This window comes from Carassius gibelio, chromosome B18, assembly GCF_023724105.1.
Source record: "Carassius gibelio isolate Cgi1373 ecotype wild population from Czech Republic chromosome B18, carGib1.2-hapl.c, whole genome shotgun sequence".
Lineage (NCBI taxonomy): Eukaryota > Metazoa > Chordata > Actinopteri > Cypriniformes > Cyprinidae > Carassius > Carassius gibelio.
In genome coordinates this window covers 66,365-84,102 of record NC_068413.1, presented here as the reverse complement: position 1 = coordinate 84,102, position 17,738 = coordinate 66,365, and the positions used below count along the sequence as shown (strand labels likewise).

Here is a 17,738-nt window from a genome sequence, read left to right as displayed (position 1 = left end):
ATAAAAAAAAGAATCAATGGAAAACTAAAAATAAAGTTCAATCAATTAAAATATTAAAGAACAAAATGTAAAATAGTATCAAACATAAGTATAAAAGCCTACAATATATATTTTTTTAAAAAATTATGACAGTTTCCATAGTAAACGAGACTTGTTTAATTAGGTTGAGATTATTGGACATAGCCATATTAAAGTGTTTTAAAATTTGGGGATCATGTTACATAATTCGGCTGAATGGTATGTAATAAAGTGCCACTGTGCTCCATAATTCATCATTTTCAAAAAGTTTTTTTTTTTTTTTTTAGATCTGGGGAGTTCAAACTGGGTGTTCGAGGAATTCCAGGGAGTTGCAAGGGGTGCTAGGGGGTTTGTGGACATAAACACATAACTTGTAAATGAATTAATGAAATAGATTTCCAATAATAATATACAATTATTAAAATAAACAAAATAATAAAAACATCGGTCTAGTAAAAACAGCAGATGGTTTGGCGTTGGTCATGGCGCGCCACTGCGCATGCGCACCAACACTCCGCGTACCTCATCTCTGTGCTGCTGCCCAGCCTCCAAACGAGCTGCGAGCCACTGGGATTACCACACGCTAGCCCTTCTCTTGAAGACCCCGAGTGAGTAGTTTACTAAGTTTGTATTTAAACAGTGCGTTTTGGCATAGTAATACGGATTTCATGTCAGTATTTCAATAGAGTTCGCGTTCAATCAGTGAATCTCACGAGAAGCCGTTAGCGGGTGGCTAGTTGTTTTCAACAAAGCGACAGGACAACAAAGCATCGCTGAAATAACTTGGCCAGATTAACTTGTTTACCTGCTAAGCCGTTGTATTCATCTTTAGTAATTCATAATCTATATTTCTGTATATTATGTTTGGGTGTGAGTCAATAACGTGGTCTTGGGAAGGTGTTGAGGTGGTCAGTGTGGATGCTAACTCGGCTAGCCAGCTGCAGCTGCGCGCCATCTTTACGTGAGCGACTGCCTGTGCTAAAGCTAATCAGCTGCTTCGTTCAGCGCGCCCGCGCTATTTCCCTCCAACACACGCACAAATACAACAGGAGGCCATTTATTTCGTGAATTTGCTACCTGATGGTTATGTTTCTGGACGGAGTCTGTTTGAATATAAAGGCTGTTGAAAACAGTTCAGGTTGATTAATTGCTTTCATAGTCGTGGCATGTGTGCAGCAGTTAGATGAGAATGAATATAATGTTGGATATTGCCGTCAAGGTTTTTATACTTTGTTAGTAAATGTATGTGTGTGTTTTAAAGAGGTAACTTTTATTTGGAAAAATTAAGTGGACCCTAGATCAAGCTGCCGATCTAGGTCCACTTAATTTTTCCAAATAAAGTTACCTCTCTGTAATTTTTTTTTAAATTAAAACACACACGGTAATGCTGCGACTGATGCTGTCGTTTCAAACAGCTACACACACGTGCATTTATTATGGTTAGCCGATGTAAACTAGTAGTTGTAGCCGTTAACACCTTTCTGTCATCATTAACTCGTACTCCGGGTGTTCCAAACCTATATAATTTTTTTCTTCTCAAGAAACAGTCACCATTAACTTTTATTGTATGGTCACTAAGACTGTAATTCTTTTATATACGTTTGTAAGTCACGCAGGCTTGCAACAACAAAAAAATGAAATCACAACTGAAGTTTCTTAAGTAAATGCTTGCAGGGATGGATTTGAAGTAGGATATTATTTGACATGTCAACAATGGAAACCACCATAGTTTCCAGCTCAGAATGAAAGTCGTGTTATTACCTGTCAGCGAATGTATTAATAGCTCAGTTTTTCACAGATGGAATTCTTTACAAATTGAGACACTTTTTTTTTTGTTTTGGGGGTGAGTGGTCTGGCATGACATGAAAGTACACCGTATGTATTTCCTAAATGCGTGGTGGCTGGGTAGACTATGTATTTGCTCAAAAATTGGCTTCAGAAACATGGAAGTGTTCATTTTGATAGTCCCTACTTTCCCCCCTTTTCTGATAAAATGTATGTCAACACAGAATAAAAGATGTGTTCCTGCTTTCACTTCATTGTGCCTTAAAGAGTTTTTTTATTTTATTTTTTTATGCAGTTGCCGTATTGTTTGTCTTAATTTTAAACCGCATAATGCTTTATTACTTATGTCATGTTTCTTGTTTTTAGAGGTCAAAGGTCGGGTACTGCAGTGGGATGCAGTCCTTTTCGGATGACTGAAGAGCTCTAAGAGAGAGAAACTGAACAGCATAAAGAGAAAGCACATTGAAAATCAAAAATAAGTCTGCCTGTGCAGAATAATAAAGACCCCTTCCCCATTAAGCTGTTTTCCCCTTGTTGCCAAAATGTCAGCGGTCACTTCAGCAAACCCAGAAGCTACTGCAGTCACCAACCCTCCTCCACCTGAGGTGACCAACCCTACCAAACCCGGCCGCAAGACTAACCAGCTGCAGTACATGCAAAATGTAGTTGTCAAGACACTGTGGAGGCACCAGTTTGCATGGCCTTTCTACCAGCCTGTTGATGCCATTAAACTTGGTCTTCCGGTGAGTGTATGTGATGGATAAGGTTTGGTGACATGACTGAAGGTGGCTGTCTTACTATACATCATTTTGAATAAATAGGTTCTTCTAAAGGGTTCGTTTATTAGCCTTTGTTTTACTCGCCCTCAAAGTATCCTAGGTGTGTGTGACACTCTTCTTTCAGACGAGTTCAATCAGAGTCCAATCCTGGCCCCTCCAAGCCTTTCAATGGGGGAAGCACAGTTTAGAAGACGTGAAATAAAGTGCGTGTATCCGTAATAAAGCAAAATGACATTCACAAATTAGAAGCACAAAACAAGGATTTATAAAGAGAAATCGTCTGAAGATTTCGATATAAGCCAAAAGGAGACAGGTTTTCCTTTGCTTCCGGATTTCTCAGTGGTCTGGTGTGCGAGGCATACGTCCTACATCATCCGCGTACCACAGTAAGAGAGAAGTGAGAAAAAAAGTGTTTATTACATTTGAAATATGGATATTTATCTTACAAAAATGCAAGGATTCGCTACAGGAGCCCTTTATTCTCCCCCCCGGAGCCATTTGTGGGACATTTTATTATGGATACACACACTTTATTTCACGTGTTCTGAACTGTTGACAACCGATTCCTGCTTACCTCCATTTAAAGACTTTGAGCAACCAGGACAGTTTTTAATATAACTCTGATTGGATTCGTCTGAAAAAGAAAGTCAAATACGCCTAGGATGCTTTGTTGGTGAGTAAAACACATGCTAATTTTCATTTTTCATGGAACTAACCCTTTAATAGAGTAACCCTTTAATAGAATGAGAGTTTGTCACTTAGTTGATCCTGTTTGGTTTGATATTAAAACTTGACATTGAAGCTTTGGTTTGTTTGAAAGACTTTTTTTATGTGTGTGTCCAGGACTATCACACGATTATAAAGAATCCAATGGACATGGGCACCATCAAGAAAAGACTGGAGAATGTGTACTACTGGAGTGCAAGCGAGTGTATGCAGGATTTCAACACGATGTTCACAAACTGTTATATTTACAACAAGGTATGGCTTGGCACAGTCTGGTTTAAAACTCACTGTTATAAGACTATACATGTTTTGAGGAGAGAATGCTTTGGCAAATGTAATTCTTTTTCTTCCTTGTTTGTTTTCTCAGCCAACAGATGACATTGTGTTAATGGCACAAGCATTAGAGAAGATCTTCCTTCAGAAGGTGGCCCTGATGCCTCAGGAGGAGGTTGAGCTTCTTCCTCCTCCTCCCAAGGGCAAAGGGCGCAAACCTGCAGGGCCTGGTAAAAATTAAATAGTCTGCATGATGTATTGATCATTACATTCTGCGTTAACGCATTAGCAGAAAACTAATCATTATTTTTCTAATCATATAGACGCAGGTCAGCAGGATGGATCTGTCTCTTCTGGCTCGCCCACTTCTGTTTTCCCTGGTGCCACTTCACCGAGTTCACAGACAGCAGTCGTATCCCCAGCTCCAGTGCCCATCATCACCCCTGTCTTACCAGCTGTGCAGAACACAACCACTGCCGCCATGATACCCGGCATTCCTCCGTCGCAACCCAACCTCAAAGTAAGTTGCCGGACCTTTCAGAATATCACTTGATATAAATCCACTGACATTGCCTCACCATCGGCTTTGTGTCTCCCCATGTGTGTGATGTTTTTTGTTCCTAGAAGAAGGGGGTGAAGAGGAAAGCAGACACAACCACCCCTACTACCTCTGCCATCACCGCCAGCAGGAGCCAGTCGCCCACCCCTCTTTCAGAAGGCAAACAGGGCAAAGTGGCATCCAGGCGAGAGAGCACCGGTCGCCCCATCAAACCCCCTAAAAAGGATTTTGAGGATGGTGAACTAGGTGTATACGGTAGCAAAAAGGGCAGGCTTTCAGAGCAGCTCAAGTACTGCGAGGTCATCCTTAAAGAAATGCTTTCAAAAAAGCACGCTGCATACGCCTGGCCTTTTTACAAGCCTGTTGACGCCGAGGCTCTCGAGCTACACGACTACCATGAAATAATCAAACACCCCATGGACTTGAGCACAGTGAAAGTATGTTGAGTTTGCACAAAAATGTATAATGTCTTGATTTTTCTTGTTTTGTCACAAGGAACTGCTTCGGCTAGTTTTTGAATCAATTTTTATTTATTTATTTGCTTGCAGAAAAATATTGACAGTCGAGAGTACCAAGATGCGCAGAGTTTTGCTACAGATGTCAGATTAATGTTCTCAAATTGTTACAAGTACAACCCACCTGATCACGAGGTGGTTGCTATGGCCAGAAAGCTGCAGGTCTGTTCCTCCCCATTATTTTGGCAGTATCTGTTTAATTTCTTTATTTAAAAGATTGAATTGTTTAATGACATTGTCTTTTTATCTCTTAGGATGTGTTTGAAATGCGTTTTGCAAAGATGCCCGATGAGCCAGTGGAGGTGGCGGGGGCAGGTGGTGTAGGCGGGGCCGGTGTGGTCAGTAAGAGTACTGTCAGCAGTGAGAGCAGTGGCGACTCCTCCACCTCTGACAGCTCCGACTCCGAGGAGGAGAGGGCCACCCGGCTCGCCGAGCTGCAGGAACAGGTGGGTGCGGAACAGGTGGGTTTCAAAACAAGGACCAAGTACCCTTAACCTCTCTAGTCTCAGAGATGTTCTCTGACCTGTGGCAGCCTTTCTGATTCTCCTTTTCACCCCATACCCACATGCCTGTTTCAATCAGTGTTCATGCTCTGAAGGACCTGGAGGGGCTTCCACTTAAAATAACCCCTCCTTTCTTTCATAGCAAGCACTTCTGTTTTCATATTGTGTTTATTTGTATGTAGAGCTGTGTTTTAGCCCTCTACCGCAACCAGTTGCATATATTGCTTTGCATTAAATCCTAGAATGCCTAAATATAGATCTAGTAGTATTTTTTTGTGGCTTTGTTTCTGTCTCATTGGAGTATCATACTTTCTTCCCTTGCCATTTTCTTTACCAGTGTATCTCTTTGGAGCACCCCATTGGTAGCAGACAGGGGATAAAAAACGGGTGCACCAAGAATAATCAGGTGATTTTACTTTTCATTTCCCTGTCCCTGCCTATGAACACTGTTTAATAACTGTACAGTTGCTTTCATTATTTGTGTTAGATAGTCAAGCATATGGTATGGATTGTGAGATCAGCGGTAGAGGGTTAAAAGCAGCAGAAAAATATTGGCTTTTGGTGGTGTTGGGAAACCAGCCATGTGTGTTTAGGATGGAAGTGCTGAACGTTTTGGGAATTAATATATAATAGGGTTGGGTGTGTGCTTGTGGAGTGTGTGTGTGTGTGTGTGTTGGCTTTCTTTGCATTTAGACAAATTCTTGCTAGTTCCAGAAACAGTAAGAAGCCCTAACTGCCCTTCATCTACATTTATATGTGTGTATTCATAAGATTGAGACCCTGGTCTGGTGATATTCTTTAATGTTTACCATGGCTTTATGGTTAATAGGGAATGTCGCAACGTAATGGAGATCCTGATTATCTGTGTATTATAACAATGTTATTGCCCATATCAATTTGGCTGTGATTGTTTTTCAATGAGTCATAATTAGTAAAAAGTAGATGCATTGCTAGACACAATGTATTTTTATTATTTTTTTTAAATGCAACTGTTTAACTTCCAGGTGTAAAGGGCAGACTTGCTTCTAAAACCTTGTACTATTCTTGATATTTCTTTCAATTGGTTTCATTCTGAAATGCACTCCATTCTTGGAATCACAGATAACACCAGGCATGAATGATTTTTAATGATGTTGTTTAATTTATAATACTTATTACTACTACTATTATTGTTACTATAATTATACTGTTATAATTATACTATTATTAGTAGTACTTTATTGCAGTAAGGGCAGTTGTTTTGCATATTTTGTTCTACAGTTGAATAAATTTTTCCTTTGGCACTGAAAAACCAAAATGAATGTAGTCTTTGGTTCTCTTTGATAACCAAATATAAATGTCATGTACAATGTGATACTTTGCCTGAGTTTGAGCAGATCCCTAACACCCCTTTCTTGGCTCTCCCCAGCTGAAAGCTGTCCATGAACAGTTAGCTGCTCTTTCTCAGGCCCCTGTAAGTAAACCAAAGAAAAATAAAGAGAAGAAAGAAAAAGACAAGAAAAAGAAAGAGAACAAGCACAACAAATCTAAGCCAGAGGAGAAAGTCAAGCCAGGACAGCCACCGAAACCAGCTCAGCAGAAAAAGGGTCCTGCCAGAAAGGCTAACAGCACTGTTCCAGGCAACAGGTTTGAATGGTTTTTTTTTTCCTTCATTATTAATTTTTTTTCTTTCTGGATTTTTGTTCTGGAGTCTAAAACAATCAATTAAGGTCTAAGTGGTTTCTGCTGTATGGATTGAACCTTCACAGGCAACCAAAGAAGGGTGGCAGAGGGCCAGGCTACGAGTCTGACGAGGAGATGTGTCTCCCCATGACGTATGATGAGAAACGGCAGCTGAGCCTCGACATCAACCGGCTGCCCGGAGAGAAGTTGGGCAGGGTGGTCCACATTATTCAATCCAGAGAGCCTTCACTGAGGGATTCCAACCCTGACGAAATCGAAATAGATTTTGAGACGCTCAAACCTTCCACTTTGCGTGAGCTGGAGCGATACGTCAAGTCCTGTTTACAGAAGAAGCAGAGGAAACCTCCACGTAAGTGCACACTCTTGGCCTACACACACAGAGCTAAATGCCAGACTGCACTGCTGTCACTATATAGGTCATCAAAATATGGTAACTATCTGACTTTATGTTTTGAATTCTTTTCTTCTATTTAAAACTTATGTTTTTATTAGCATCACTAAATTTGTCGGTAATCAACTTGCATTCGGTTTGTTTCACAAATGTTTCCTGTGTTTTGGTATGCAAATACGGATTTGGTTCAGTTCTTTAACTGCTGTGTCTCTCTGTTTGCTCTCAGAGAAAGGAGGCTCAGGCCCCTCTCGGCTCAGCGGCAGCAGCAGTTCTTCAGGCTCGGGCAGCAGCAGCTCCAGTGGCTCCACTTCAGATAGCAGTGACTCTGACTGAACACTTTTTCTTTCCTTTTTTTTTTTTCTTTTTTTTTTTTAACATTGTATGCAGTCAAGGTTGTTTCCCCTCTGAGACTTTTTATACGAAAGAGAAAGAAAAGAGACAATAAAAATGCATCATGTCAGAGTTTTTATTTTTTTTGGAAATGTCATGAAGAAAATTACAGCTAAAAAAAGCTAACTAATAAGTTGCTTTTTAATTCCACTGACTCTGAAAGGGATGTCCAAACCTAAAACTGCAAGGAGAGGAAGTCCTGAAGCATATTTTATAGTTCAAATTCTCTTCCCCCGGGGTCCTGGTAATGTTGTACGTTACCCCTGCAAACTTAAGCCATCCCATCTCAATAGAAAAAGCGGGAAAACTCACACTGTTCTCTTCTGATTTTACGTCTGTTGTATTTATTGTTTTTTTTATTTTTTTTTTTTTTTTTTTTTATAATATTGTTTTTGCTGTGGCCTCATTTTTCCCCATTGGGCGCTGTGCCATTGATCTATTATTCCTTCTTTTTTTTTATGTCCTCTCAAACTGAAAAGTGTGTCGATGAAAATCATGCCTTTCTTAAAAAAAAAAGTCACAACACTTATAGGTAGTATGGGGAACAGATGGCTTTAATTAGGCATAACAAACTCTAATTTGGCCATTTTTATAGATGTAGAACAATATTAAAACAGAATCCTATACTCTCCAGGTAATAAATATATGGTTTAGGAAAATATTTTGATGGGAATTAAGCAGATTTGGTTGTTTTTTTTAAAGGATGCTTTACAATGATGTGGACATGTAAATCAGTAAGCTGGAACACATGCGGACTTCATGTCTTATTAAGCCTTGGTCAGCAATAAATACCCAGATTTCCAAGTAGTCACACCTGTGACTGGCATTTTTACATCAGATAACTTTAGATAAGTCTAGAAGTGTTGGTGACATGGATGTTGACACCTGGAATCAGTAAATGTCATTTGTCTTGATCTTTACTGCCATGTTGTGATAATGCTAATTATGCGTTTCTTAATTTTTATTTCAAGTGTTTTGGCAATGATAGTAAATCACGCAGTCTTCCTCTTCTCACTCTCTTGCAAAATTGATTCATGAATGTAATCATCATTAGATCTTATGAATAGTACGCAATTCCAATCAGTTGGGTTACAAACAAGTTTTCCTTTATAAAGTCCCCCACCATTCCTCTGTGGATTGCTTTACTATCCAATATCTGTTAGAATAACTGTGTTTGATTTCTGAAGTGTAAGATATTGTAATGTCCTCTCTGATGACCTTCTTTTTTTATGTTAAGTTGTAAAGGGATCTGGTATTCATTTCATTTTCAAATACTTTTGGTTCATGGATAGGTGTTTGTTTTGAAGACTTCTGGGACATAATTGCAGGATTGTTTAATTTTGACAGCCAAAATTCATGAGGGACATGTATCCTTCAGATTAATTAAAACACTAATAGACATAGTCATAACATAATTATTTTAAGATGAAAAATGCTATTATTGATTTTACCCTCGGTCTCTGGATGTACACGACTGCAAAACCTCCCCAAGTCATTTCTGAGTGTCTGACACAACTATTGATCAAGTCCTATCTGGATTCTAAGAATGATTTCTTTTAGAGACGGACTGAAAAGAAGAAGAAAAAAAAGACTGTATAGATATATAAATATACAACTTAATTTCATTTTAGGCCCTGATTTTAAAAGAAAGTTCCTTTATATTTAAAACAAAGTTTACTTTTTATCTTTGACATGCATGCTGATTTATTGTATTTTTCTTAAAAAAAAATCTGAGCTATTTATAGTTGTAAATGTCAGTTGTGGAAACAACAAAATCAAGAATACAGTGCGAGTAGATTTAGGCTTATACAGGCCAGAGGGTTGGGTTGGAGGCAGTGATAGAGAGGCTAAAATTTGTTGTACTTGCCTACCTTGAATGTCTTGTACATGGGGTACTTTTCTTCTTTCGTAAAATAAATGACAAAATGCCTTTTATTTTGTGTTTACTTTCAATTTTTGCTCATTTGTTTTAATGTGGACATGCCTTGTTTTGCAGTTTAGTTTAATTATTCAAAGCTGATCATTTGATTAGTTCTAAAATAGAACAGAACAATATGAAACTACATGGATCGTCTGATATTTGGTTAAAACTATTCGAATCTTGTTCCATGACAGAAGTGTCATCATGCGACCACTGTACTACCACCTCTGACCATTAGATGGTAGCAGTGTCATTTCTGCTAGATTCTGGTAGGATAACTAGTTTCACTGTAATGTTACAAATTATTATTAAAGTAGTTTTATAATAATCCTCCAAAAATAACTATAGTGTTAGAGTCTTCTTTCCTTGAGTGATGTCACATCTATTTCAGTTCCTATAAGTAGGTTTCACCAGCTCATATACACAAGGGAGTAACAGAAGTGATACTGGCTCTATCATTTATTCAGTTACACGTGTATACTGTGCGTTCTTAGGGTTTATAGTCACTTTCTGAGGAGAGAACATGTGACCTTGTTGCTGCAGTGTTTAGAACATGGTATCCAGTAACACAATACTGCAGAGACCAAGATGGATCAATGCTTTGAGTCTTGTGACAGCTACTCAAATCTGCCTCAGAAAGCCATCTTTCATCCCGAATGTGCTTTAGCCAGTTTTTATATTGGTCCCAGGGCAAAATAGTCATCAGAACATATATGTCTCATATGTAAATACGTTCACTGAGGTAAATTGAGGGGCCCCACAAAATTGGAGTGAGAATTTTATGTTACTGTGTTTTATGAATAAAAAGAGGATATGTATTTGAATTGCACATGTGCTGTATACATTACTTGACACACATGTTAAGCTGATCAAGACTAAATTACATGATTGAAGTCTCCCAGGAATCTTCTCAAACCTCCACAAAAGTAGTAGGACTGCATAGTAATATCAAAAATAATGTGAGATAATGTACATTTTCTTCACATGTTCGCATTTATTCTGCTGTCTGTCTACAGAATTTTATGAATAGTGATAAAAAAGGCTTTCGGGTCGTTATTTTAGTGAGACCGACCCTCTCCTCCTCCTCACACGTGGACGAGCGCGACCGGAACCTAGATGCGACCGCGCGCGCGTTCCCGCCTGCTGCTCGCCCGCTCTCACGGCTCCGGCGAGCGGAGAAATCAAAACACTCTAACCATCTCTTCACAGAGAGATGAACTGACACAACCGAGAAACCATCGCGGCTCAACGGATGACTGTCCGGCTCTAAAACCTCGCGGCGTTTCTCTTTCTGTGGAAGTGAAAGGAGCGGGACGAACAACAGTTTTCGAGTTGAATACGCCAGAGTTTGTGCGTTTTCGCTGTACGCTTTGATATTTCCCACAAGAAGTTTTAAAAACAAGTTCGGACCGGATTCTGTTTGGAGAGGCGCAATCTTCTCAAAACTACAAAACATGGATTTATTCCTTATTTTAACGGTAAAACTTTGATTAACCATCCGAATTAGCGTGTAACAGCTGCTTTACAGTCTTTTCCAGGATTTCTTGTATAGGAAAATATCTATTGTTGTCCGGAGAGACACTTTTCTTTCTTTTTTTGCTGTGACAGGACGCGTTTACAGAGCCAAATATGTCAGTCCACGATGAAGAGGAGGAAACTCGTATGATTCTCTGAGGGGAAAACACATCTAAGTCATATTTTAACATTTTACTGCGCGCCATAATAACTGGATTATTTCGTTATACAAAGTCCTGTATAGCTCTTTAAAAAAGTTGTTAAGCGTAACGTTACATCACTGCTAAGAGCGTTCTCACGCAATTGACCCAAGGCTTTTTAGTGCCCTTTGGACTAACAGAGGAACTGGGACATTTTCACGTCAGCTTTATCTTGGTACGTTCGCCAGTGTGCCAGATATACAGTTTTTATTTTTGCCAATATTCTGCATTGTTCCTGTCAATATGGAGGAGTGGAGACAGTGCGGTCGCTGGTTGATAGACTGTAAGGTTTTGCCCCACAACCATCGGGTCGTTTGGCCCTCAGCGGTGGTATTCGACCTGGCCCAGGCGCTCAGAGATGGGGTGCTTCTGTGCCAGATGCTGCACAATCTGTCTCCTGGATCCGTGGACCTAAAGCAGATCAACTTCAGGCCTCAGATGTCACAGGTAAGTTAATGTTCATCTCTGGGGTTTAATGGCTGTATTTTAATGCGTGTCTCATATGCAGGAATGATTGATGATAGCTTTGACAGCCGGAGAATTGACATTGTTCCCAGTGGTTGCCACTCTGATTCTTATCAACAGGGGTCGTTGTCGAGCATGAATGGATGCGCAATTACAAATAGAACTGTCATAATCGATTAATCGAAAATGTTATCTGAACTAAACCTTTTGATGTTTTATAGTGTCATACGCATTGTTTAAGTTGTTGAAATCATATCCTGGAACGTTTAAATATAATGTTATGGTCTCACAAACTGCAAGTAGTTGAATGCAAAGCACACAGGTGTCTTTTAAGCTTTCTATAGGTAATAGCACGTACATATTAATAGCTGAACATTCGTTTCTATCACTGTGCATACTGCATAGAGTATGTACAGTATGAGACTGATCATTTGAAAGTAAGTATCTGAGGCTGTGCAGGGTTTAAAGGTGAATGTTAAGGAAGGGCCAAGGCTCTTATCTCTGTAAACATAAACCAGGAAAAGCAGCAAGTTCTTCGTGGGTTTCAGGAATGTGGCTCTCAGCCAGTGCTCTTTGTGAAGGAATGTGTGGCAAAGGCAGTTTCTACCTATAAATATGACTTGGCTGAGAAGCATGATGTAGCCATTTGTAAGTGTTGAATGTTTTGAAAGGTTTTGAACTAACGTCCCACTGTGTCTCCCACCCCTTCAGCATGTCTTGTCAGTGTTGAATTGGGTTTCTGTCCCGAAATTCTGAAGCTCATTTTAATAGACTAAAACTCAGAGATGAGTTTGCATGGAGTAGCATTTACTGCGAGTCGCTCTGAGACACAGAAAACACCAATTTTTAAAAAGTTGAACTTTTATGTGCGTGATGCTTTAAAATGGTGATTTAAATCGTTTTTTGGTTACAGGACTCCTGCACACTCATCCTTTACATATGCAGTTTTAATCTAAAATATTTGTTGATTTAAAAAAGTAAAGCAAACAACCCTTTTACTAATGCAAATCTATCTTTTCACTGCAAACCTGGACCAGAAATATGCTCAGCAAAAAGATAAAGAGATTTATAGCCTTCTTTCACTGACCATGGCATGATTTTTACCTGTACAGATGTTTTCATATGACTGTATAGCTGTTTCACCCAGTGCTTGTAGGCTTTTGTTTAAGCTGTTATTTCTGAGGCAGACGTTGGGACCTTAGATCCTCCCACAACAGTAGCTTCCTCAGCATGGAAGGGTTTTGTGTGGTATTATGTTGTGATAAATTGGTTAAAAGGGAGATCTGGCAGCACAATGGAAGCTCTGATTTATATGCAGCAAAGGTCACTGTGTGCTTTGATACACAGTGGTTGTTAATTTACTACCTCCATTAAATCAGGATGAAGTGATTATGTGGGCTGTTTGTGGTGGATGTTCATCGATACCGAAGTTTCTGCTGTTCTGCATGCTTCACGTGTTCCTCGTTTTAGTGCAGTAGGCCATTTAATAATCACATTCTTGTGATTCGCTGTCACTTATAAACACCTGTTATACCGGTAAAGACTGGAAGGACAGCTTCAGGTGTTAGTTAACAGACAAGTGTTTCCAGAATTTTAGTCAGCTTACACTTTGTCTATGCCCACATACCAGTACTGTTGGTATCAGCCACACAGAGCCATGCTTTTCCTGTCTCTCAGATAATAACTGTTTACCTCACATGCCTATGAATGTTTTATTTGTCTGTGGAGTGCAAGGGGACTTGCTCCCTTCTCTGTGGAGTACTCTTCAAATCAGTGCTTGTGTATTTCGAGAAGATGAATTCCGGTGTCTGACTGAAAGGTTGTTTTAATAGATTAGCTCACCGAAAAATGAAAATGTTGCCATTATTTTTTTATCATTCATGTTGTTCCAAATATGTATGCTGCTTTTTTTTTTTTTTGTAGGAAACACAAATGTCATAAAAATGTTCATATTACTATTGCTAAATATGCTATATTTAATGCTGAAGCTATATGTAAAAACAAGCTTTTGTGTGAGCGACATACCCAAGTCACATCTAACACAAACTTCAACTTATAAAATAGCATGTCACATTCACTTATTACACACACAAACAATCACTGTTTTGAAAGAGCTCTGTAAAGATACTTCAGAAATGTCTACTTTTTTAAAAATCTGGTTTTGAATGACATGGAGATGAGCAAATATAAATAATGACCCCGTTATTTGTTTTTGGGTAAACTATCCCTTTAAAAAGTAATTTATTAAAGTATTTATGTAGGAATATTGTTAACTGGTATTATTACTTACTGGATTGTGTATTTAACTCTGTGTATTTCACTGTATTTAGGCTGTATTTATTTATTTTTTAATAATACTATAATGTAAAATAATTTAGCATTTTGATAAAGTGTAGCCATGAACACAATACATTGAAGTGTATCTGATTTCTCAGGAGGAGGGGCAGTTCTTTTCCTCTGGCTCTGTCAGACAGACATAGCTTGGTGGGTTTTGAATTTTTTAATATTCTTCCCCACTTTTATGTACCTCGGGTGGTTGGTTGCAACTAATACCTTAGAGGTGATTCAGGTGCCAGTAGTGAGACTGTGTGTGTGTACTTGCATGCACTACCTGTGTGTTTAGTTTCCATCACCTCCAGCTCGACCCTGGGACTGTCTTGGGACTTCAGTCTTAACTGTGAGATCTGGCCCCTTTCTCTCCAGGGCTTTGGGGAATTTGCAATATCTGTTGTTTCCTCTTAGAAAATTCAGCCTGTCTTTCAGCACGTACACAGGTTAGAGAGAAAGAGAAACGAGTCATTGCTCACTGTTGCACTTTTATGCATTTTATTGTACTCCCCATTTGCCTTTAACAGCCTATTCATTTTAGCTGTTTTTAGATAAGTTCTTTCTCATAACTCTTGTATTTCTAGAGCACGGAAATTGTATTTCATCTTTGCGATATTGTTGCTCTGATTTATTACACGTAACGCCCCCCCCCTCTCTCTCATACACTTTTGCTTTCTCCTTTAGCCAAAATCTCATACAAGTTACATTTGTTTTCAGACACTGACCACACTTCCTGGCCTCTGGCATCTGTTGGAGGTCTCTTTGTGCTGGACCCTTTTTTTATCATTGTGGACTTGAGTGGAATTATTTAAACAAGCTGAAAGAGCAGCATGAAGTTCAAATGCACTAGCATAAAACATCATCACAATAATAATGCATTTATAATAGAGAATATGGTCTTTGATGATTAAACTTCGAAACAAAAGTGAATGGAGATGTAGCATAATGGCAGGGTAAGCGACTGGAGTGTATGGAGGCAGGCTTCATTGCTGCTAGTTCTTAAATAAAAAAAGACCATCAGCCTGTAAGGATTAATTTGGAGGCATTTATGATGCTCAATTCACAAAGCTGCATTATACTAAATGATCAGAGCCTAGCATTTCAGAAGGGATGCTCCTAAATAGGGCTGCAACTAACGATTATTTTGATAATCGATTAATCTGTCGATTATTTTTACGATTAATCGGTTTATGTACTTATATTTTAGTTTTTTCCATTTTTTCCCCAAGTAAATTATTAATAAAGGGTCTTTATCATTCAGCATAGATTTTTAAGAGATTTTAACCATTTTGCATTGTCATATCCTCATCAAAAATATACCTGGAGTTGTTTTATTATGTTAGTAATCCTTTGTCGAACTCTTCTGCAATCAAAACACTGATCCATACTCTAGCAAAATTCACAAGGAGATTTCAAATATTGTTTTCACCATGGCAGTCCTTAGAGCTCCTAAAGTAGTTTAACATCCCAAACAAAGCTTAAGGAATCTTTGAGAAAATATTTTCATGAAGTATAAGGATAAAACAGAATAAAATTGCAGTGCATTGTATTTTATTATTTACTGGGAAAAAGCTTTATAGCTTATGCTGTGAAATTGTAAACAATCCTTCGAAAAAAAGTGCCAATGGCATGAAACCTGAATGGAACTCACAATTTAAAGTAAAATCCATCAGAAGGTTGTCCAGAAAAAAAAAATTGGGACACACAAAAAACCTGCTGTGTGAAAAAGAGCAGTGAATACTTAGAAAAGAAGTGCATTTTAAATATACTCAAACATTTACCTCTCTCATTCAGTCATAATTAGGCTGCAAGTCTGAATTATGAACTGGTAAACGACAAACTGATCACATAACATTTTGTAAAGCTTTAAATGTTAACTGTTAAAAAGCAATGTTATCAGCTTTTACGACTAAACATTTGCAAACAACCTTGTACTAGAGAATCTGCACAAATAAAATTCTTATGGGCCGTTCACATATCGCACCTAAAAACGCGTGGAAAACGCTAGTCGCGCCGCTTTCTCCTTCTTTCCAAAGCGATCGGGCAGAAGCGCCCCTGAGGCGTCTGCCTTTGCTAAGCAACAATGACGTGCTCTCTCCATGACGTTTCATGAAATTTCAGCAAAGGATAAATGGATGCGGTGTGGACGCGCCTGGAAAAACGGGCGCATCGCACCGCGTGCGTGTCGCGACCGCGTCGCTTCCATTATGAGAGTGCATACTGCGCGCCTACATAGGAAATAACGAACTTGAGCACGCAAAAGACACGATATGTGAACGGCCCCTTAAACAGTTCAGTAGTGCAGAGTTTACAGGTTACTCTTCATTTTAAAGGCTCAAAGTAAAGTACTCCCACTTCCCGCTGAATGCTGCAGAGACGCTGTTTGGGAAGCACGTGACATAAAACGAGGCCAGCTATTGGCTATTCGCTACTTCACCTGCTGTACTGGCTGAGTAAAACCTCCGGTGGCTCATTACTGCCACACTTTGGTCACCGCAGATTTGAAATATGCACGAAATGAGCCGCTTATGGCAAATAAAATTTATTTAGCGACGAATCGATTACTAAATTAGTTGACAACTATTTTAATAATCGATTTTAATCGATTAAATCGATTCGTTGTTTCAGCTCTACTCCTAAATTCAGTATAAGAACCAGTTTTTTTCTGAGGCGGAAAGGTGGATATGATGCGAGGTCAGCCTTTTTCTCTCACTTGGTTAATTTAATGTATAAACATGGCCTTTCTCTGAACTTTGACCCCTGGCAGCTGGGTGCAAGTAATTTCATTAATAAAGCTTCTTAGGGACACTTCCTGCTCCATGCAGCTGTGACCAACTTCATCAGAGAAAGTGAATAGGATTGTAAAAGGGTTGGAAATATGAGACTACTCAGTTAAATTACTATATACTCAAATCCACTTTATTTGCAGAAAAATACAGGTACCAGACAAATACAGTACCGGTCTATGGTTGCCAGGGCTTGATCTTTCATGTCTGTGTGCTTTTGTGATTAATCAGGTTTGTTGGAATGTCAGAAATGGTTTACTCACTGGTTCCTGTTCATTCTTTAGGGATACCGTTTATCAAGCAACAGAGGAAGCAGTCAGTTCACAAGGATTAAGCAAGACCTCACACCATGACCGGACATGTTTTAGGAGACGAGGCTTCACTGTATGTTTCAGCTTGGTAGATTGATCTCATGTCACCCAAGCTGGTGAGGGGATATTAATGCAATTCACGGTAGCTCTGCTAGGCCATATTACTGTTGTTGAGAGGGTGGATCATGTTGAAAAGCACAGGATATATGAAACCTTTTAGAGGAATTCTTATCCAAAAGCACAGTGGGAGGAATTCCAAGAGCATGCAAGATTTATTTATTTTATTTGTGATGGACCAGTTGTGATATTGCCATAATAAAATTCCATAACAATGTTATACATAAGCAATGGGTTATCTCAAGAGTGATTCTTAATAGCTATAAAATTGGTGCTCAGGGAAGAGAAATTATAATTGATAGACTGAACAGTTGCTTTATGTTTCAAACTCTTGCAGCAGATTATTTCTCATTTTAATGCCCAGATCATTCGGTGGCCTTCAGACTCAGTGCAGCCAGGAGGAGACTGAGTCTTGACTCTCAGAGCGCATTGAGCCGGGCACGATTACACAGAGCCCAGAGCCTTAGAAGGGC

General features: G+C 39.1%; 2 protein-coding genes across 6 annotated transcripts; both read left to right on the top strand.

Moving 5' to 3' along the window:
- Positions 1 to 513: 513 nt before the first annotated feature.
- Positions 514 to 9,557, top strand: LOC127977630 (bromodomain-containing protein 3-like). Of its 5 annotated transcripts, none has more exons than XM_052582606.1 (12): positions 514 to 626; positions 2,170 to 2,546; positions 3,426 to 3,563; positions 3,676 to 3,811; positions 3,905 to 4,101; positions 4,209 to 4,577; positions 4,689 to 4,817; positions 4,910 to 5,116; positions 5,496 to 5,564; positions 6,567 to 6,784; positions 6,907 to 7,190; positions 7,459 to 9,557. In XM_052582606.1, exons 2-12 carry the CDS (start codon positions 2,346 to 2,348, stop codon positions 7,563 to 7,565), a joined length of 2,055 nt encoding a protein of 684 aa, XP_052438566.1. In that variant the 5' UTR covers positions 514 to 626; positions 2,170 to 2,345; the 3' UTR covers positions 7,566 to 9,557. The 5 variants fall into 5 exon arrangements, with proteins under 5 accessions (XP_052438566.1, XP_052438567.1, XP_052438565.1 ...); XM_052582607.1 differs by having other exon boundaries at positions 4,206 to 4,577; positions 4,910 to 5,101; XM_052582605.1 differs by having other exon boundaries at positions 4,206 to 4,577.
- Positions 9,558 to 10,628: 1,071 nt separating this feature from the next.
- On the top strand, positions 10,629 to 17,657 carry LOC127977631 (guanine nucleotide exchange factor VAV2). The gene is made up of 2 exons (XM_052582610.1): positions 10,629 to 11,705; positions 17,122 to 17,657. Exons 1-2 carry the CDS (start codon positions 11,502 to 11,504, stop codon positions 17,188 to 17,190), a joined length of 273 nt encoding a protein of 90 aa, XP_052438570.1. The 5' UTR covers positions 10,629 to 11,501; the 3' UTR covers positions 17,191 to 17,657.
- The last annotated feature ends 81 nt before the right edge of the window (positions 17,658 to 17,738 follow it).

What these genes read in the sequence shown, in the direction of transcription:
- LOC127977630 (XM_052582605.1), top strand. Translation starts at nt 2,346, where the DNA reads ATGTCAGCGGTCACTTCAGCAAACCCAGAAGCTACTGCAGTCACCAAC. An exon ending in GGTGCACCAAGAATAATCAG is followed by an intron (nt 5,565 to 6,566) that starts GTGATTTTACTT and finishes GGCTCTCCCCAG; the next exon opens with CTGAAAGCTGTCCATGAACA. An exon ending in AGCACTGTTCCAGGCAACAG is followed by an intron (nt 6,785 to 6,906) that starts GTTTGAATGGTT and finishes GAACCTTCACAG; the next exon opens with GCAACCAAAGAAGGGTGGCA.
- LOC127977631 (XM_052582610.1), top strand. Translation starts at nt 11,502, where the DNA reads ATGGAGGAGTGGAGACAGTGCGGTCGCTGGTTGATAGACTGTAAGGTT. An exon ending in TCAGGCCTCAGATGTCACAG is followed by an intron (nt 11,706 to 17,121) that starts GTAAGTTAATGT and finishes TTCATTCTTTAG; the next exon opens with GGATACCGTTTATCAAGCAA.